The 21,704-nt window shown below is 40.2% G+C and overlaps 1 protein-coding gene across 2 annotated transcripts in view; it reads right to left on the minus strand.

Annotated features, from left to right (window-relative positions):
* Nucleotides 1-21,704, minus strand: part of lbr (lamin B receptor) — a 90,026-nt gene that overhangs the window by 34,673 nt on the left and 33,649 nt on the right. For both annotated transcript variants that reach the window (XM_060847977.1, XM_060847966.1), the window contains exons 5-8: nt 18,619-18,784; nt 16,241-16,437; nt 11,721-11,775; nt 3,496-3,690 (exon numbers count right to left, since the gene is read on the minus strand). In XM_060847977.1, the coding sequence (XP_060703960.1) occupies nt 3,496-3,690; nt 11,721-11,775; nt 16,241-16,437; nt 18,619-18,784 (613 nt within the window). The remainder of the gene's footprint in view (nt 1-3,495; nt 3,691-11,720; nt 11,776-16,240; nt 16,438-18,618; nt 18,785-21,704) is intronic.

Raw genomic sequence — 21,704 nt, forward strand, 5'->3', positions numbered from 1 at the left:
CCGCCCTGCCTGTCATTTGCTCCCCTTCCTGACTTTTCTGAACTTTTTCAAGTTTAACGTCTTTCCTAAAGCAGAGAGGCCAGAACTGAATGCAGTATTTTAAAAGTGGCTCATCAGCATCCTGTACAGCAGTAACATGATGTCCCAACTCCTATACTGAATGCACTGATCAATAAAGTAAAGTGTGCAAACACCTTCTTCACCACCCTGTCTACTTACGACTCCAACTTCAAGGAACAATGCACCTGCACCCCTGAGGTCTTTGTTCAGCAACACACCCCAAGGCCTTACCATTTAACAGTCCAAGTCCTATTCGGATTTGCTTCTGGATTAGTGGTGCTGGAAAAGCACAGCAGTTCAGGCAGCATCCGAGGAGCAGTAAAATTGACGTTTCGGGCAAAAGCCCTTCATCAGGAATACAGGCAGAGTGCCTGAAGGGTGGAGAGATAAATGAGAGGAGGGTGGGGGTGGGGAGAAAGTCGCATAGAGTACAATAGGTGAGTGGGGGAGGGGATGAAGGTGATAGGTCAGGGAGGAGGGTGGAGTGGATAGGTAGAAAAGAAGATAGGCAGGTAGGACAAGTCATGGGGACAGTGCTGAGCTGGAAGTTTGGAACTGGGGTGAGGTGGGGGAAGGAGAAATGAGGAAAGAGCTTCAGGGCAGAGGAAATAACCTGGGAGTTGCAGTGGGAGAGGGATTCCCACTGCTTACAAAATGCAAAACCTCACATTTATCTAAATTAAATTCCATCTGCCATTCAGCTGACTGGCCCATCTGATCAAGATCAGGAGAAAGTGAAGACTGTAGATGCTGGAGATCAGAGTTGAGAAAGTGAGTTGTTGGGAAAGCACAACAGTTCAGGCAGCATCTGAGGAGCAGGAGAATCGATGTTTTGGGCACAAGCCCAAACATAGATTCTCCTGCTCCTCAGATGCTGCCTGAACTGCTGCGTTTTCCCAGCAACACACTCTCGACATCTGATCAAGATCCCACTGTACTCCAATAACCTTCTTTACTGTCCATTACACCACCAATTTTGGTATCGTCTACAAACTTACTAAACATACTTCCTCTATTCACATCTAAATCATTTATATAAATGAAGAAAAATAGTAGACTCAGCACTGATCCTTATGGCACACCACTGGTCATAGGCCTCCAGCCTGAAAAATAACCCTTTACCACCTTCAAGCTAAATTTGTAACCAATTGGCTAGCTTCCCCCTGGATTCGACATGATCTCACCTTGCTAACCAATTTACCATGTGGTACCTCATCAAGCGCCTTATTGAAATCCATATAGGCAATGTCTGTCACTTTGCCTTTGTCTACCTTCTGCCGCCTCTTAAAAAATCTCAATCAAGTTTAGGAACCTTGTCGAATACCTTCTGCAAAATCAAAATACAACACTTCTACTGGTTCCCCACTATCCATTCTGGATAGGATTTTCCCTTAAAAACTCTCAAATTAAGTCAGACAATTTCACTTTCATGAAGCCATGCTAACTCTACTCAATTAGATTATGGTTTTCCAAATGTCCTATCAATTCCTCAAATAACTGATTCCAAACGATTGATGTTATGCTAATCGATCTAGGTTAACAGCTCTTTGACTCTGTCCCTTGTTGTTTTGGGGTGTCACATTGACAGTCTTCCAATCCTCCAGTATTTCTTCAGAGCCCAAGGGCCTTCTAGAAAATTACAAGCAATGCATTCACCATCCCTGTAGTTGCGTCTTTTAGGATCCTAGGATGAAAGCCATCAGTGCCAGGCAATTAATCTGCCTTTGGCCCCATTGGTTTGTCTAATACTACTTCTCTCATGCTGAGACTTTATTCCATCCCCCATATATGTTAGTATAAATGGGACATTAGAGGTATATTCCACTGTAAAGACTGATGCAAAATATCTTTCTAGGTCCTCGGTCATGACTATCTCCCCAGGTTCATTTTCTAAGGAACCGATGTTCATTTTCACTTTCCTCTTCCTTTTTATACATTTAGAACTCTTATTAATCAGTTTTTATATTCTTTACTAATTTGCTTTCTTTTCATCTTTTTTAAGTCTTCCTTTGCTAGATTCTTAAGTTATCCCAGTCTTTAGGGCTATCACTGACGTTTGTTTACTTGTATATTTTTTATTTCAGTTTAATGCTCTCCTTAAACTTCCTTGGTTAGCCACAGTTGTTTTTTCTCTTTCTTAGGATCTTTCCTCCTTAAATGGGATATATTTTTGCTTAACATTATGAATTACCTCCTTAAATGTCTACCAATGCTTATTTACTGTCCTTCCTGCTAATCTACCTGCCCAGTCCACTTTAGCTAATTCTATATAAAAACCAAAAGAACTGCAAATGCTGTCAATCAGAAACAAAAACAGAAGGTGCTAGAAAAGCTCAACAGGTCTGGCAGCATCTGTGAAACCACAGTTAACATTTTGGGTCCGGTAACTCTTCCCCAGAACAGTTCTGAGGAACAGTCACCGGACCCAAAATGTTCACTCTGATTTCTCTTCACAGTTACTGCCAGACCTGCTGAGCTTTTCTGGCAACTTCTGTTTTTGTTAGCTAATTCAGTCCCCATTTCATTGTAATTCCTTTTCGTTAAACACAGGTGTTTCCGACCCAGGTTTCTCACATCCAAACAATGTTAAATTCTACCATGTATTGCTCAGTGCATCCTAGAGGATTTTTTTTTTTAAAAAATCATTTATTAAACCCGCCTCATTACCCATTACTTGACCAAGGCTGGCCTGCTCACTTGTCGGCTCCATAATATATTACTCTAGGAAGCCAAACCTAATGGTCTCTATGAATTTGTTGTTGCAGTTACTCTTTCCAACTTAATTGGCCAAATCAATATTAAGTCACCCATGCTAATTGCAATATTCTTTTACATACACATTATTTGTCAATTTATATAATTTCTTACAGTGTGGCTATTGTTTGAGGGTCTATACACCACTCCTAATAGTGTCTCCTTCGCCTTACTGTTTCCTTTCCCTTGTAACATGGCGGAGCAGTCTGAAGGGGCTGAATTGCCTACAGCTAGACTTCTGTTCAAGATTGTAATGGGGTAAAATGGAAATCCATCGGAGAACCCAGAAGACAGCATGACCATAAAACTACAGCTAGGCTATTTAAAAGTAAAATAAAACAATTTCTATGCAGAGTCATGAGAACATTGAATGGCTTGCTATAAGTGGCTAATAAAATGGCAATTAACATTACAAAAAAACTGAAAATGTTAGAAAATCACAAGGTCTGTCAACATATGTGGAGACACAATTAACATTTCAGCTTAATGACCCATTATCAAATCTCAGTCACTCCACAAACCATGCCAGATAATTATTTATAGCATTAATAGTACTTTGCTTTTGTGTCACTTAAAAAGGTAGCTGGCAAAGTATCTGAAAATAAAAAGAATGAAAGGGCAATGAAATACAATTAGAATTGCTATACGTAACCTTTGTTCACTTTATTAATAGACACTTACCAGAATTTCCTCCTTCTGCTATCTCATCTGCAGGAACACGCCAGGAGCGCACATACAGGTAAATACTCAGGACAACTGAAAACACCATTGCAGAGATTGCAAGCTGCAACAGGTTGCTGTAAATGTAACTCAGGTTCACCTCATTGTACAAGGCAGCACCTAATGCAGCAGCACACAGCACAAATGCATAGAATGCTGAAAAGAGAAAAAGGCGGCAATAATCAGTATTTTCAAAATTGAACACTACAAGTAAAAAAAATTGTCTCTCATATTAACACAGTTTACAATTTTTAAAGTTACTCCATACCATATTAAAATTGGATCACATTCACTGAAGAAACACTACCTCAACGAGTAGTGATAGAGAGACAACTGAAGCATTAATCATTTGACACAAAAAACTGTCAATCTTCTGCATTATTTTCTTCAGTTTTCTCCATAAAACTCTATTTTCAATACACATTGCTGTTCTTTCTCTGTTTTCCCAATGAACTGCTTTGTTCCTTCATCAAATTTCAACATTAACATTTGTGAAGTGTTGATCAAGCAGAAGTCCCAGACCTACTACGTCTGAAGACGTTGGACCCCACACTTGGCAACAAACTTTACAAGTTCAAGGGTACACTACAGAAAGGAGGAATTTTGATCAATATAATCAGCCAGCAGTGCTTGAAAAGTATTTCTCAAGCAAATGACCTACTGTCATTGAGCAGAAATATGAACTAGATGATGCTTCCAGTGCAAGATAGTGATCGAGGATCAGGGCTGCATGTGGACTCTTCCCCAGGGGTCATCCACTCCCATCTGCTTTCCTTCTTTGTTTCACTTTTGCCTCTCTGTTTTTTTCTTTTGCTTTTCCTTTTTCTTTTGATTTTTTTTCCTTCTTTCTATGGTAGTTTGGTTGGCAGCACCGGCAGGGCAGCACACGTGGAGTGGCATAAGTGACTTCTCCAGTGATAGGAAGCAGCAGGAAGGACATTCTCCCAGCAATAGGACATGGCGACAACTTGTGCATTCTCCTAAAATATTTGGCCTACAGCATCAAGGTCATTCTTCCAGGGTCCAAGGCTAGTAACAGCAAATTCCTCCACCAATCAGAGACAGTGCCACCAACATCAGCAGACTCTCTAAGATGGCAACACCAGCAGCTCAAGCAAATCATGTGACCCAGCGACAGCTTGGCCTGGTCTGGCCGCAGAGGCAGAGACTCTGGGTTCAACAGCTTCAGCAAAGTGGGCCCTGCAGCAATGGTGCCTAAAGGGTGGCACGATGGCTCAGTGGTTAGCACTGCTGCCTCACAACATCAGGAACCCAGGTTCAATTCCCGCCTTGGCTAACTGTCTGCATGGAGTTTTCACATTCTCCCCACGTCTGTGTGGGTTTCCTCCCACATTCCAAAAGATGTGCAGGTCAGGTAAATTGCCAGTGTTAGGTGCATTAGTCAGGGGGATATGCAGGGAAATGAGTCTGGGTAGGATTCTCTTCGGAGGGTCAGCGTGGACTTGTTGGACAGAAGGGCCTGTTTCCACGCCGTAGGAAATCTAATCTAATCTAATCTAAAGTGGGGTGACCCCTATGTTGTTGGTCCAGTACAGGCAGCGGCAAGGTGGTGGACATCTTCCTTAAGGCTAGGTGCCGGCAACAAGTAGGTCAGAAAGTATGATATTCTGAACTTCTTACTTCTTTATTTTTAATATTTATTTTTAGGACTTAAATTGCTGGACTATTTGTAGAGCTGTACAACATGGAAACAGACCCTTTGGTTCAACTTGTCCATGCCAATCAGATATCTTACATAAATCTAGTCCCATATCCCTCTGGATTCTTCCTATTCACATATCCATCCAGATGCCTTTTAAAATGCTGTAATGTTACCAGCCACCACCGCTTCCTCTGGCAGCTCATTCACCACCCTCTGCGTGAAATGGTTGCCCCTTAGGTTCCTTTTAAATCTTTCCCCTCTCACCCCAAATCTATGCCCTCTTGCTCTGGACGTCTGCCACCCCAGGAAATGACCTTGTCAATTTATCCTATCCACGCCCATGATTCTATAAATGTCTAAGATCACCCCCCAGCCACCAACACTCCAGGGAAAACAGCTCCTGCCTATTCAGCCTCTCCCTATTGCTCAAACCCTCCAAATTTGGCAACATTTTCGTAAATCTTTTCTGAACCCTTTCAAGTTTCACAACATTTTTTTGTTTCATAAAAATTTGATCTTAAGTATCTGTACCTAACTCAGCAACTGTAAACTTTTCACTGTATTCATTTGGGTACATGTCACAAAGCTAATTCAACTCAATTCTAAGTTACAAATGCAAGTCAACATAGGGAAAAATACAAACATCAGTGATGCTAAAATGTCAGTGGCCTCAGCTCTTTTACTCAATGTCAAGAGGGAGGAGTTCCAGAATTGTTTTACAGTATGCTTCAAAGTATGAAGACAGATTTAATCAAGGTTTGGAGATGCCGCGTTGGACTGGGACGTACAAAGTTAAAAAAAAACACACAACACTAGGTTATAGTCTAACAGGTTTAATTGGAAGCACTAGCTTTCAGAGCTCCACTCCCTCATCAACCACGTGATGAAGGAGCGGAGCTCCGAAAGCTAGTGTTTCCAATTAAACCTATTGGACTATAACCTGGTGTTGTGTAAGATTTAATCAAGGCATTCATAAGGATACTGGATCATTATTTGAAAAGGAAGAACAGACAGAGTTATGGAACCGGGTAGCAAAGTGCACTGGATGACTTGGCCATGAGACAGCAGTCTTTCTTTTTGTGCTGTGATTCTACTTAAAGCAGGTTCTGCTTTCCTATTTTTCCAGCCAAAATTGACAACTATATATTTTCCTGCATTATCCTACATCTGCCAATTGCTATCTACTTACTTAACCAATGCATATTTGTTGACAAACTCCTAGTATACTGCTTGTTCACTCACCTTTATAACAGCAGAAAATGTGGCTACGAGATATCAGTCTTTTCATTCAAGTCATAAATGCCTTTCATGAGCAGTTCAGATCTCACCATTGATCCTTGAATCAGTGCACTGTTACAATTCTCTAACCTGAAAACCCTAACTCTATTGTTAGCTAATCAATCCATACTCAAAATCACCCCAACACCATGACCTCGTATCTTGTACAATATTTTATGTAGCACCTTATGCTTTTTTGAAATCCAAATATGCCACATCTGTTGAATATTGGGGTCCCTTAAAAACTGAATTTTCCAGTATTCACTGTGTATCATAAGATTTAATTTAAAAGCTATTACTATTACACCAGTAATTATACTTTCCAAAATTCCAACATATGAAAACTAAGAATTAGGAAAAATACAGATCACAATGCCCAGTGAACTAGCATCACTTATCAGGCACCAAATACACCCTACAATCAGTGTACTGTTTTCAAAAGTTAGAAGGTTTTGTTCTTAGAAGGAATGAAAACTAACCCTCAGATGAAGGTGGGCAAAGAGACAACAATCTATCCAATGTCACTGATAGTTGTCCCATGGTCATTGTCCGAAAGGATTCAGACAATTGATTAACAGAAAATAACCTCCCTTAGAAATATGACACAATATATGGTAGGGCAGGGGGTGTTCTGTTTTTGGGGATTTCATCAAGCAGACCTTGCGAGCAACAGCTTCTCATTTTGGAAACCTCCCAAAGTAGTCTTCGCCAGGCAGATGGAAGATGGACTAGAAGGAGAGTAGGAAGGCCAAAAGGAAGAGTTCCCTACATCTTGGCTGGACAGCAAGATGCAATTAAATCTTGTAATACACAGTGAATACTAGGAAAACTCAGTTTTTAAGGGACCCCAATATTCAACAGATGTGGCATATTTGGATTTCAAAAAAGCATAAGATGCTAACAAGATTAAAACCTTCTATGCCGTTTGTCCTCTGATATCAGTGAATCAGTCTCAATTGTCATGGTTATATACGTTATTTATTTAATTAAGAATATATTTTACATAATCTACTGCTTTGAATTAAACTTATCGAAGTATCATAAAATTACTTACAAATTGTCAATGGCCTACATTAGGTAACTGTGATCACAAACCCCTAAAATCAACAGTATTGTTACATTTGTGCTTTTCTAATCCGCTTGGATCTTTTCAGAAACTAAGGAATTTTAAAATTTATACCTCCACTATTTCTGCAGCCACTTAGTCATAGATCCATATAGCATGGAAACAGATTCTTTTGAGATAATTTGATGCAGGCCTTCATGTCTGGGGGAGTTTGTCAGCCTTTCGTCCCAATGGTTTTCCTGGTTCATTTTCTGTGATGATAATGATTGGTTTTCCTTTCCTTTTGTTCCCTGCTTTTGTACTACTATTAGGATGCTCTTTGCACATTCTATTGCAAAAACAGATACAAAATACTTATTCAAAGTCTTTCTCACTTCCTTGTTTCCCCATCAGTAATTCCCTAGTCTCACTCTCCAATGGACCAAAGGCACATTTTGTGTACATTTCTGTTTAATTACTTGTAAAAGCTGTTACTGTCTGTTTTGCGTTTACTGCCAATTTTCTCACACACACAAATGTCTCCCTCTTAATCAGTTTTTAATCATCCTTTGCTTTTTTTTTAAAGATTTTGGTAATGCCCTGGGCTACTAATAATCTTTGCAACATTTCAACTTTCCAATTTGACACCATCGTTACCCTCCTTACTTGTCACAATTGCTGAATCCTTACTTATTTTTTGAAGGAATAATTGCTTCAAAATTACTATAAAATATTTCCCTGAGTCTGTGCCAGGCTAGTCTATCTTGTTCATTTTACCTTTTAAACTATTTTCGCAGTCCTTGTCATCCAACTGCCTTCAGGACCTAGGAACTGTGTTTATTGAAGACTCACACTTCTCCCCCTCAAATTGCAAGTAAAATTCTATTTTATTTATTCATTTAAGGGAAGTCAGCATTGTTGACTGATCACTCTTACCTTTATTTGAAGTCAGTAACTAATACTATATTATCATTTATTACCAGGTCAAAAAATGCCCTGTTCTCTGGTTTCAGAACACACTGTTCTAAGAAACTGTTGTCACGAATACACTTTGAAGGTATTCGCCAGGATCTTTGCTAATTTGACTCAACCCAATCTAAACGATTAAAATTACCCCAAATATTGCAATTCCTTCCTTACAACCTATTATTCCATTTATAATTATGCTTAGCCACTTTAATATTTAAAATACCTGATCCTTATATCATTTACCTTCTGTGGAATGGACATACTTTTCAGACAAGAACAGAGATGATCACAAGTGTGGCAATAGTTGACTGAGTAGTTCAGCTGGAATTTCATCTTTTGCAGATACTTTATGTTTTGCTAAATGGTCCAAGGATTTCTTGAGCTCAAGTAATGTGTGTTCTTTTGACTATCTCAATCAAGACAGGAAGAAGTTAAGTTCAGACTACGAGATGCCATCACAGAAAAGTCTAGCAAGACATCAGTTTACAGAAACAAAAAAAAGTGACAGAGGAAGCTGCAGACAGAGGTCTCTCACTCCTTAATATCAGAGGCAAAGTCTTTAGTAGGGGTATAATTCTGTATAATTGTAGGTTGATATTCAGTGTGACTTTAATGCCAGAAGAATCTATGAAGAATTACTCTTGTAGCTCACTTAAGGAGTGGAAGTACAGAGAACAGCATATACCTCTACCTTACTTTCACAATGCTGAATACAGTGAGGTTGTATCAAGAAAGGGGGACTCAACATCTTCAGGAAAAGGGGCTGTCCTGCAAAGTTCATGAGTTTCGTTTGCTTTTTCCAGGACAGCATACAATGCCTTTTACAGTTTGATGGATGAACAGTTTCATAAAAGGTGAGGAATGAGATAATGCTCTTTCCTATCCATCACTCAGACATAGTCTTCTCCAGGCTGTTGAATTTTGCCTTCCTGTAAATATGGAAGGAGTCTACTTACAGACTTGGCCAGATTTTCTGCATGGTGAGATAGACAGCAGCTAACATCAATAGGACATCTGAAGGTCAACCTAAAGGTTGCTCATAAAACATGACAAAGTCCGCAATCATGGATTATCGCACCAAGAATCTGATGAGAAGGTAAGACGGTAACACCTCCAGTACGATGATATAGATCACCACTCTGACCACTGACTTGGCAACGGAAGCCAAAGCCAAAAACATAGCAAGAATACACAATATGCAGCATGTGGCAGAATCACTGTCAAGATTTGCCTCTTCAGCACATAAGAAACATGATACAAATACAGGTACTCCTCATGACTCTATGAAATCCTCCTACAGCGATCTTCTTCTAAAAAGTCAAATACCACACAATATTAAGATCCCAGTTTCACTTGCAGCCATATCTCTATGCTGTCCTTCACATCATATTCATTTATTTCTAACTGTGCTACCATTTCATCCATCCTGTTAAAATAGAATAGATTAGATTCCCTACAGTGTGGAAACAGGCCCTTCAGCCCAACGTGTCTACATAGACCCTCTGAAGACTAACCCACCCAGACCCATTTCCCTACCCTATTATTTACCCCTGACTAATGCATGTAACTCCACATCTTTGTGGGAGGAAACCCAGAGGAAACCCATGCAGACATGAGAAGAACGTGCAATCTCCACACAGACACAGTCGTCAGAGGCGCGAATCAAACCCAGGTCCTGGGTGCTGTGAGGCAGCAGTGCTAACCACTGAGCCACTATTGTGCATTTCAGATAAAGAGCTTTTAATTTGTCTTTACATCATCATATCATTATCTTAGTAGGTTCGGTCCCTTTTCGTCACATTCAGGTCATCATTTCTCACATTGCTACTCTGTACTATTGGTTTGGCTTTCTCTTCATTTTAGGAGAAAATGATGACTGCGGGAGAGTCACAAGTTAAAAAATGTGGTGCTGGAAAAGCCCAGCAGGTCAGGCATCATCCGAGGAGAAGAGACATTGCTTTGGGCATAAGCCTTTCATCAGTAATGTGGAGGGAGAAAGGGGCTGGTGGGGGGAGGGGTGTGGTGATGGGGAAGCAAGGTAGCTAGGAAGGCAATAGGTGGATGCAGGTTGGGGGGTAGTGATAGTTTGGTGGAGAGGGTGGAGCAGATGGGTGGAAAGAAAGATGGGACAGGTTGGAGCTGGAATGAGGTGGGGGGAGTGGGGGGGGTTTAGAAACTAGTGAAGCCGATGTTGATGCTATCTGGTTGAAGAGTCCCAAGGCAAGAGAGGAGGCATTCTTCCTCCAGTCGTCTGGCGGCATGGATTTGGCGGTGGTGGCAGCCCAGGACTTGCACCTGTGACCAACCATTTCAACTGTTTCTCACACTCCAAGGACACGCAAGTCCTGGGCCTCCTCCACTGCCAAATCCAAGCCACCCAACAACAGGAAGAAGAATGCTTCATCTTCCGCCTTGGGACCCTTTAACCACATGGCACCAATATCGATTTCACTAGTTTCCAAATTTCCTCTTCCCCCACCTCACTGTAGATCCAACCCTCCAACTTGGCACCGCCCTCTTGACCTGTCTATCTTCCTTCCCATCTATATGCTCTACACTCCCCAATTATTCCCCACCTGCACCCACCTATCACCTTCCCAGCTACCTTCCCTCCAGCCCTACCCCGTATTTATCTCTCAGATGCCTTGCCCCCTCCACGTTCCTGATGAAGGGCTTATGCCTACAACGTTGACTCTTTTGCTGCTCGGATGCTGCCTGACCTGCTGTGCTCTTCTAGCGCCACACTTTTCTCTAATGTTTCTAAACTTTCCGCAATGAGAATCCTCTCTCTCATTGTTTAGTTTCTAGGATGAGCCAGTGATTATGCCTTAATATCTTATAAATTGCAGCTATTAAAATATGCTGCAATCTCCTTCAACAGTTTAACCCTGGAATATTAGGAACAGATATTATAAGTAATTATATTATATTACATTCTGAATTATGTTTGAATACTTTATCAAGCAAAGATGGCTGGGAAATAAAAACTTAAAATAATATGTATTGAAAAAAAGTTATAAACTGGATTGAGAAAGCAGTTATGTTTGACCTGTAGAAATGGAACACTCTGCTGAATCCTACTTCTTTATGAATACAAACATAAATTAGGAGCAGGCATAAGCCAATCAGTCCTTTCAGTCTGTTCTATAATTCAATAAGATCATAATTGATCTGATTACGCTGTATTCTTGCCTCTCTCAATAACTTTTCACTTTCCTGTTAAAAACATACCATTAATCCTGTATTCAAGCTTTTTTCCATTTGCTAGCGGTACTCCTTCAATAATCTGTGTGCAACAGAAGTAATCATTAGAAAAATTACTTGGTTTATCAAGAACTATCAAAGTTGAAGCAATGAAAGGAAGAGCAAAATCTTTCATAACAAGCTGTTAAAAAAAGGGCATGCACCCATAGTAAAAGCATGAACAGTGACCAATCCCAGCAACAACTTGGCATAACTCATTACAAAATTGCAGTTTCTACAACCTGTTGTTGGAGGTGGCTGCCAATTTTTTCATTAACTTTTTCTAAGTGAAAAAAAACATATTTATTAGGCTCTTAAATAAAATGCAAGAATGTTAGGGTGAGGAAATAGGATGCTCTTTCATTTTTGGCATCTACTGTCACCAGCAATTGTCCCCAAATCTAATAAAATATTAATTGGATATTATTGTATATAAAGTATGAAGCTTTCTCTACTATCTTTACACAGATACAGTAGTGGTGCTAGGTTTGTCCTATTTTCTTTTCCAAATTATCCTTATTGCCTAAAATGTTCTCTGGTCTAAATGAGATTATCAATAAAGTTCAGAGCCTGGGGTGATTTTCTACTGGAGATTTATGCCACTAGAATAAGGCTACCACAAATGTCTGTAAAATGGCATAACTGCAGACTGAAAACTGTTAGTCTGAGCTGGATTTGAACTTCAATTTGGAAATATAACTGCAGGACTATAAGGTGCATGCAATGTAGACCTCTAAATAAACTACCTCCACAAAATTTTTGAATGATCCACCTGCTTCAACACAAATGTGAAACAGAGGCTGAAGTGACAAGTCAAAACCACCTTCCTCCAGCTTCCATGGTCTACTGAGGGGATCAACACTTAGTCTCAGAGATTAATCTAAACTGGTTTGTATTTTTGCCAAGCCTTCAAACATTATGCATTCTGTAAAGAAGAGAAAAATAGTCAAATGATACAAGTGAATCAATTACCTTCCTCGTTCCAAGTCTTAAATACACAAATTCCAGCATCTTTCTGTTGAAATCATTGAACATAACAGCACAGTAAAGGCCCTTTGGTCCTCAATGTTGCGCCAACATGTGGAACCAATTTGAAGTCCATCTATTCTACACTACTCTATTTTCATTCATATGTTTATCCAATGACCATTTAAATGCCCTTAAAAGTTGGTGAGTCTACTACTGTTGCAGGCAGGAAAGAAGTAGTTGTACGAGTAAAGAAACTACCTCTGACATCTGTCCTATATCTATCACCCCCTCAATTGAAAGCTATGTCCCCTCGTGCTAGTCATCACCATCTGAGAAAAAAGGCTCTCACTGTCCACCCTAAGTAACCCTCTGATTATCCCACATGTCTCAATTGTTACCTCTCAACCTTCTTCTCTCTAACAAAAACAGCCTCAAGTCCCTCAGACTTCCCTCATAAGATCTTCCCTCCATACCAGCCAACATCCTAGTAAATCTCTGAACCCTTTCCAAAGCTTCCATATCTTTCCTATAATGGTGACCAGAACTGTACCACACTCCAAGTGCCGCCGCACCAGAGTTTTGTACAGCTGCAACATGACCTCATGGCACAAAAACTCAATCCCTCTACCAATAAAAGCCAAAATACCGTATGCCTTCTGAGCAACCCTATCAACCTGGGTGGCAACTTTCAGGGATCTGGTACATGGGCACCAAGATTTCTCTGTTCATCTACGCTACCAAGAATCTGACCATTAGTCCAGTACTCTACATTGCTGTTGCTTCTTCCAAAGTGAATCACCTCACACTTTTCTATATTAAACTCTATTTGCCACCTCTCAGCCCAGATCTGCAGCTTATCTTCGTCCTCTGTAACCTGCAATTTCCTTCAGTACTATCCACAACTCCAATGACCTTAGTGTCATCTGCAAATTTACTAACCTATCCTTCTATGCCCTCACGCTGGTCATTTCTAAAAATGACAAACAGCACTGGCCCGAATACAGATTGTCGTAGTACACCACTAGTAACTGAACTCCAGGATGAAGATTTCCCATCAACCACCACCCTGTCTTCTTTCAGCTCGCCAATTTCTGATCCAAACCGCTAAATCACCTTCAATCCCATGCCTCCGTATTTTGTGCAATAGCCTATCAAACCTTATCAAGCACCTTTCCCGAAATCCATGTAGAGGAACCACGATTATCCAAACGCCTCGGGTGGTGAGTATCTTTTTTGGATAGATGAATGCCGGATAACATAGTTTAGCCAAGCATTGGGACGTTGTGATCTTATCCAGATTAGCAAATGTTGGATAATCGAGGTTCCTCTGTACACCACATTAACCACTTTACCCTCATCCACCTGTTTGGTCACCTTCTCAAAAGAACTCAATAAGGTTTGTGAGGCACGATCTATCTTTCACAAAACCGTGGTGACTATTCCTAATCAACTAATTCCTTTCTGGATGATTATAAATCCTTTCAATTATACTTATAAATTATAAAACCTTTTCCAACGCTTTACCCACAACCGAAGGAAGGCTCATTGGTCTATGGTTACCAGGGTTGCTAAAGAAAATCTCTGTTTGAGTAACCTGTGATCAAACTATTTCAAGAATATCTCTCATCACAAAGGTGAGTTGGAAAATTGAAAATTTATGAGATAAACAATGAGGTATTACTGACACAATACAGCATTATGAACAGAGAGTCAGAGTCACAGTCATACAGCATGGAAACAGACCCTTTGGTCTAACCAGTCCATGCCAAGCAGAATCCCAAATTAAACTAGCCCCACCTATCTGCACTTGGCCCATATCCCTCCAAATATTTGTATTTACCTAAATGCCTTTTAAATGTTGTAACCGTACCCCATCAAACACCACCTCTGGAAATTCATTCCATACGATTCATTCATGTCGACCCAGATAATACACCAATTGTTAAAGTTCACTCGAGAATGCAACTTTAAAAAAGTTCTGTGATTTTACATATGGAAGAACTGAAACCAACATGTTCATTCTAAAAGATGAGAGACTTAACAAACAATCTGGGTTTTTAAAAAATATATATATAATTTTAGTTACGTCACACAGTAAACTTTTGCTATAAACTCTGTCTTACCATCTTATACTCCACGACCACCTGATGAAGGAGGAGCGCTCCGAATGCTCGTGCTTCCAAATAAACCTGTTGGACTATAACCTGGTTTTGCGCGATTTTTATATTTATACCACTCATGATTTTATAAACCTCTCAGGTCACCCATCAACCTTCCACGTTCCATTGACATGATGCTATCTCTTACATTTTCATGCCTTTCCACCTCTAGTGCAATATAGTATTATGAGAATATTCTGCAAAAGTTATTAATTCTACTGTGTAAACACAACCTAGACTCACTGTCAACACAGAGAAGGACAAGTCATAGATTCATAGAGATGTAGAGAATGGAAACAGACCCGGTCAAACTCGTCCATGCCGACCAGACATCCCAACTCAATCTAGTCCCACCTGCCAGCACCCGGCCCATATCCCTCCAAGCCCTTCCTATTCATATACCCATCCAAATGCCTTTTAAATGTTGCAATTGTACCAGCCTCTACCACTTCCTCTGGTAGCTCATTCCATACACGTACCACCCTCTGCATGAAAAGGTTGCCCCTTAGGTCTCTTTTATATTTTTCCCTCTCACCCTAAACCTATGCCCTCTAGTTCTGGACTCCCTGACCCCAGAGAAAAGATTCTGCCTATTTACCCTAGCCATGCCCCTCAATTTTATAAACCTCTACACGGTCACCCCTCAGCCTCCGATGCTCCAGAGAAAACAGCTCCAGCCAGTTCAGCCTTTCCCTACAGCTCAAATCCTCCAACCCTGGCAATATCCTTGTAAATCTTTTCTGAACCCTTTCAAGTTTTACAACATCCTTCCGATAGGAAGGAGACCAGAATTACACACAATATTCCAACAGTGGCCTAACCAATATCCTGTACGGCCGCAACATGACCTCCCAACTCCTGTAATCATCATGAAAATACCATTACCTATTGTACTTTGACATATATACACCAAACCAAGTCCACAAACTGAAACAAAATCAAACCAACTTAAAAATCCTACATATAATGATGTTTTGCTCAAATTTATATTCATTCACAGGTCATCGTTTTAGGCTACGTGGTGGTAGATTTCAAAGATCAATGAGAAAGAATTATTCCTCTCAAAGGTTTATGAATTTGTGGAGCACAGTAGACACCAGATACTAAACAAATTTGAGTAGATAGAAAGATTTCAATTCAACTAAATAGGTGATAACCATCCTCTGGTTTATTTCTCAGGGAAATGCCTCAACTAATTAGAGTTGACTTGTCTAATTTAAAACTTAAATAAAGCTCAGCAAGTAAACTGATGGTCATCATTAAATTGGTTCATTCCTCTACCAGAGACAAGAATAGCATAAGCGTGCAAAGTTTTTTTGGCAGTCCAGAATGGTGCCTACTTCTCACAATTCTAAAAATGCAAAATCATAACTTGATTACCTTTCCAACTGGCAGTAAGTACAGCAGAGCCTGAAATAAAAACCACAGGACATAGATGCCCAGTGCAATACTGCTCCACAATGTCTGCAAGGCTGGCACAGAGGGTGGAATATTCAGAATACTGGCATCATCTTCTGTACACATCAAAAGCAACAGAATGAGCGTGAAGGGCAATAAGAACATGAAGACGACGACACCTAAAAGAAAGGGAAATGTTAGCCTGCAGGCATCAAAGTCAAAACTGGCAAAAGTACGTTTTTCACACTGACTGCAAATGACTCACTGGCTTTACGGTTAGCAAAAATTCAGTTAAGAAAAACATTTCCTAAACAGTGAGAAAATCTTAAAACTTGCGACTGTCACACTTACTACCTGAAAGCAAGAAAGGAAAGATCAGAGGATCTCAACTAATGAAGATGACCATAAATATAATCTTTATTAATACCGAAACTTTTTAAAAAGTCAACATTGGGGCAACACTACTGTCTCTCGGCGCCAGGCAATTCCAGCCTCAGGCAAATGTCTGTGTGGAGATTGCACATTCTCCCCATTTATAGAATTGAATCCCTACACAGTGTGGAAACAGGCCATTTGGCCCAACAAGTCCACACCGACACTCCGAAGAATATGCCACCCAGACCCATTCCCCATGCCTATTATTTTATATTTCCCCGACCAATGTTCCTAATATGGGTAACTTTGCATGGCCAATTCACCTAACCGCATATCTTTGGATTGTGGGAGGAAACCGGAGCATCCAGAGGAAGCCCACGCAAACTCCAAACAGATAGTTGCCCAAGGCTGGAATCAAACCTGGGTCCCTGGCGTTGTGAGGCAGCAGTGCTAACCAGTGTGCCATGTGTCTGTGTGGGTTTCCACTGGATACTCCAGTTTCCTCCCACAAGTTAGTGGATTAGTCATGATAAATTGCCTATTGTTCAGTGATGCATAGGTTAAGTGGAATAGCCCTGGTTACAGGGGTAAAGGAGGAGTCCGTATGGGATGCTCTTTGGAGAGTTGGATGCGGAATTGTTGGGCCAAATGGCCTGTTTCCACACTGTTGAGATTCTTTTCTATTCCAGTCCACTAACTGCAATAGAATTTCATCTACTTCCAAGACGGCAAAAAAAAAGGAGTAGGAAACCACAAGGCCCCAGCCAGGATGCTCTGCCATTCAATGAGATCTTGACTGATTGGACCTTGACCTCAACTCCACTTACCTGCCATTTCCCCTTAATCATGGATGGGTCTATTGTTCAAGAAACTCACACTCTCAGCTCTAAATATATTCAATAGGTCTCAACAGCTCCCAAGGTACAGAGTTCCAAAGATTTGCGCTTATTTGAAAACAAAACCTCCTTCTTCTATCCTGAACAGGTGGCCTCTCATTCTGAAATTAATTCTATATTTTCCCCATTGATAGATGTCAAATCAAATGGCCTAGAAGTTTCATGCTATCTTGTTCTCAATCTATTTTTCCCTCTGGTTTAAGCCATCTTTTAGAGTCAGTCAGTGAGTAATACAACATAGAAACAGGCCATTCTGCCCAAACTGGTCCACGCTAACCATGATGCCCATTCAGCTGGTTCCAATTTCCCACATTTGATCTATATCACTCTAAATCCTTCCCATCAATGTAATATATATACTCAAGTAATAGTCAAATTCATGTAAAAGTCAACCTCCTATTTTTCACTAAATAACCTGGAATTTTCCATACATCTCATGTAAAAGTCAACCCTCGTTCTTCACAGGCAACAGACCAATGCTTATGAATCAGTGTGCCGGCCGTCACATCCCGCTCCAACTTACCAATCTGCCTGTTGTTCTGTTCTGCTCCTAACCTTCCAGTCCACTGACTGTTGAGTTCCACCCTGGGTTTTCAGAGTTACCATAATTCATTGTTTAGTCCTTTACAGATCAGTTGGGCTTCTGCTAATGATACAGTACTAATTTTGACAAGCATAAATTTCAGCCCCTCAAAAGTAGTATCTATGAAATCGTCAACTCCATAAATTTAACCTTAAAAAAGTAGTCACAAAATTCGACTATTACTCAAGTATATACAGTACATATCCAAATGTTTTTTTAAATGTTGCTATTTTACCTGCCTCAACTACTTTCTCTGGCAGCCCACATGCTGGTTTCTAAAATTTCCTTAAACCTTCCGGCTGACCGGAAGCAATTTGATACTGTCCATAACTTAGTCTGTCCTTCCCAGAGTCCTTTTCAATGCAACATCATTTTGAATGGACAGGTCTTCTAAAACTTAATTTTACTGACTAATCTATCTTAAATCAAAGAAAACTGGTTATAGAATATAACTTGAGACATAATGGAAAGAAATGTGAAGTCTCAGAAATATCCTCTGGTCTTACCAACTTGACCTCCAAACTCCCGTTCTTGTGTCCGTACTGCTGGCTTTTTAATGTATAGACGGTCGTCTTTTGTTTCCAGTTCGATAACTTTTTCTTCTTGCTTCTTGGCTCGGAGATTGTAAGGGAGACCCAGTTGGTCTGTTACAAGTTCTTTGCATACCTTGCGCTGCACGTTAAATGAAATAAAGACAGTAAGGCTATAGATGAATTACATAACTCAACAATAACTAGAGATCACCACGTTCCTATCTTACCCATTCTCCGAACAAAAACCAATTATCACAATACTTTGTATTATAATTACTTAAATAGATTAACATTAAGCACTGTTGGGTCAATTAATTGATTGATTTATTGTTGTCACATGCACTGAGAAATAGTGAAGTGTGTTATATTGCATGCTACACAAGCAGACCATACCATACAAAGTGCATCAGGGAACAGAACAGAACAGAACAAACTGCAAAATAAAGTGCTACAACTACAGAAAAGTTGTAGGATGAGCTCAGAATTAACATTGGAGAGGCCCTTTCAAAAGTCTGATGACAGTGGAGAAGAAGCTGTTTTTGAATCTGTTCGTTATGTGCATTCAAACTTATAAATTTTCTGCCTGATGAAAGAGCGGAACAGAGTATAACTGGGAAGGGAGGGGTCCTAGAGTATAAAACATTGAACAATACAGCGCAAAACCAGCCCTTCGGCTCTCGATGTTTCGCCGACCTGTGAACTATTCTTAGCTCGTCCCCCTACACTATCCCAAAATCATCCATGTGCTTATCCAAGGATGGTTTAAATCTCTCTAGTGTGGCTCAGTTGACTATATTAGCAGGTAGGGCATTCCACACCCTTACCACTCTCTGCATATGTTGGTTGCTTTCCCAAGGCAGCGGGAAGTATAGATGGAGTCAATGAATAGAAGGCTGATTTGGGGGATGAACTGGGTTATGTTCACAACTCTCTAATTTCTCATGATCTTCGGAACAGCAGTTGCCATATCACACTATGATGCGTCCAGATAGGATGCTGTCTATGGTGCCTCTATAAAAATTAGTAATGCCACATTTCCTTAGCCACCTGAGGAAGTACAAACACTGTTGTGTTTTCTTGACCGTCACATCAGTTTGAGCAGACCGAGGCAAATTGTCAGTGATCATCACTGCCAGGAACTTGATGCTCTAGACCATCTCCACCTCAACATCACTGATGCAGGCAGAGGTGTTCTCTCCATACTGCTTCCAGAAGTGAATGACCAGCTCCTTTGTTTTTCTAACATTGGTGGAGAGATTGCTGTCTTTACATTCCACTAAGCTGTATCTCTCCCTGTATTGTCTCCTTATTGTTTGAGATCTGACCTACATCAATGGCCTCAACAGGTAAATTTGTAAATGGAGTTGGTGCAGAGTTTGGTCATACATTTAGCAATGTATATAAGAATAAAGTGGGGTCTGAATACACAGCCTTTCATGACACCCATGTTGAGGATTTTGTGCAAGTCATTATCAAAGTCCACTTCTCCTCAACTGCAGAAATAAGTAAAATCTCAAAACTGATAAATGAAGGTTTTACATAAACTGACCAGAACAGCAGAGAAGTAACAAGGCAACTCAAAATAAATATTAAGCGAAAAAAAGTTCTGCAAAAGGAAACATAGACAGGAAGCATTTGGGTTCTCTACCCATATTCTATCAAATCACCAGTTTTAGCTGAGATATGTTTACTGAGTCACAAACAAAAGTCAAGCATCATCCACCAGCAAGGAATGAAAAAGAATATTGCAAATTCCAAGAAAACCAGTCATAGTATGGTACAAAACTATCTACATTTCCTTGACAATAGGGACATGCAAAAGAGAACAAATCTTTTAGTGTTTCAATTGTATCAATGTAAAGAAACACTATAACAACAAGGACTGATGAAAAATACTCATTCTGAGCTTTTATCTGCTTGGTCATAAACATCTAAACCTTAGGAATGTCAGATAAAAGCAAAATACTGCAGATGTTGGAAGTCTGAAATAGAACCAGAATGTGGTGGAGAAACTCAGCAAAATCGGGCAGCATCTGAAGAGAACATAAGAACTAGGAGCAGGAAGGAGAACAACTGGCCTGCTCTGCCATTCAATAAGATCATGGCTGATCTGTTCATGGACTCAGCTCCACTTATGCACACTTCTACTGTATCCCTTAATTCCTTTATTGTTAAAAATAAATCTAACTTAGCTTTAAAACAAAAATGTTTACTGAAGTAGTGTCAACTACTTCACTAGGCAAAGAATTCCATAGATGGGTTAAGAAGTTCCTTCTCAATTCATTCCTAAATCTGTTCCCTCTAATTTTGAGGCTATGTCCTCTTGTTCTAGTTTCACCTGCCAGTGAAAACATCCTCTCTACTGTGGAATCAACCCAGCGAATGCTCCCTAAACCCAGTTTAGTGCCAGTACATCCTTTCTCAAGTAAGGAGACCAAAACTGCATGCAGTATGCCAAGTGTGGTCTCACCAGCATCCTGTACAGCTGCAACATAACCTCCCTGCTTTTAAACTCAACCTCTTTAGCAATGAAGGACATTTGCCTTTCTAATTACCTGTTGTACCTACAGACAAACATTCTGTGATTCATGCACAAGATGGCAGGGGTCCCTCTGCACAGCAGTGTGCTGCAACTTTTTTAACCATTCAAGTAATAGTCTTTTTATACTGTTACTCCTAACAAAGTGGATGACTTGACATTTATTAACATTGTATTCCATCTGCCAGACCTTTGCCGACTCTGTGTCTGTATTCCTGTGCTAAGTTTTAAAGACCTCTTCAAACTTTGCTCTGCCACTCATCTTAGTGTCATCCACACTATTCATAGTCCCCTACTCCAACTCCAAAGAAACGTAAATGCTTTGAGGCTGATATCACAGCATTGCTGTTTTTACATAGGAATAATCAATCTCAGTAAACAATTTAGAATTAAGGCTACAATTCAGTATGAAGGCATCAAACCCAAATTTAAGGACAGCACAACAACAAACTAGTCCCCTAAATTGAATCTAGTTGAAATTCATCATACAGCAGTACAGATGTTAAGCTCACTGGTCTAT

This window comes from Hemiscyllium ocellatum, chromosome 3 (genome assembly GCF_020745735.1).
Source record: "Hemiscyllium ocellatum isolate sHemOce1 chromosome 3, sHemOce1.pat.X.cur, whole genome shotgun sequence".
NCBI classification, from domain to species: domain Eukaryota; kingdom Metazoa; phylum Chordata; class Chondrichthyes; order Orectolobiformes; family Hemiscylliidae; genus Hemiscyllium; species Hemiscyllium ocellatum.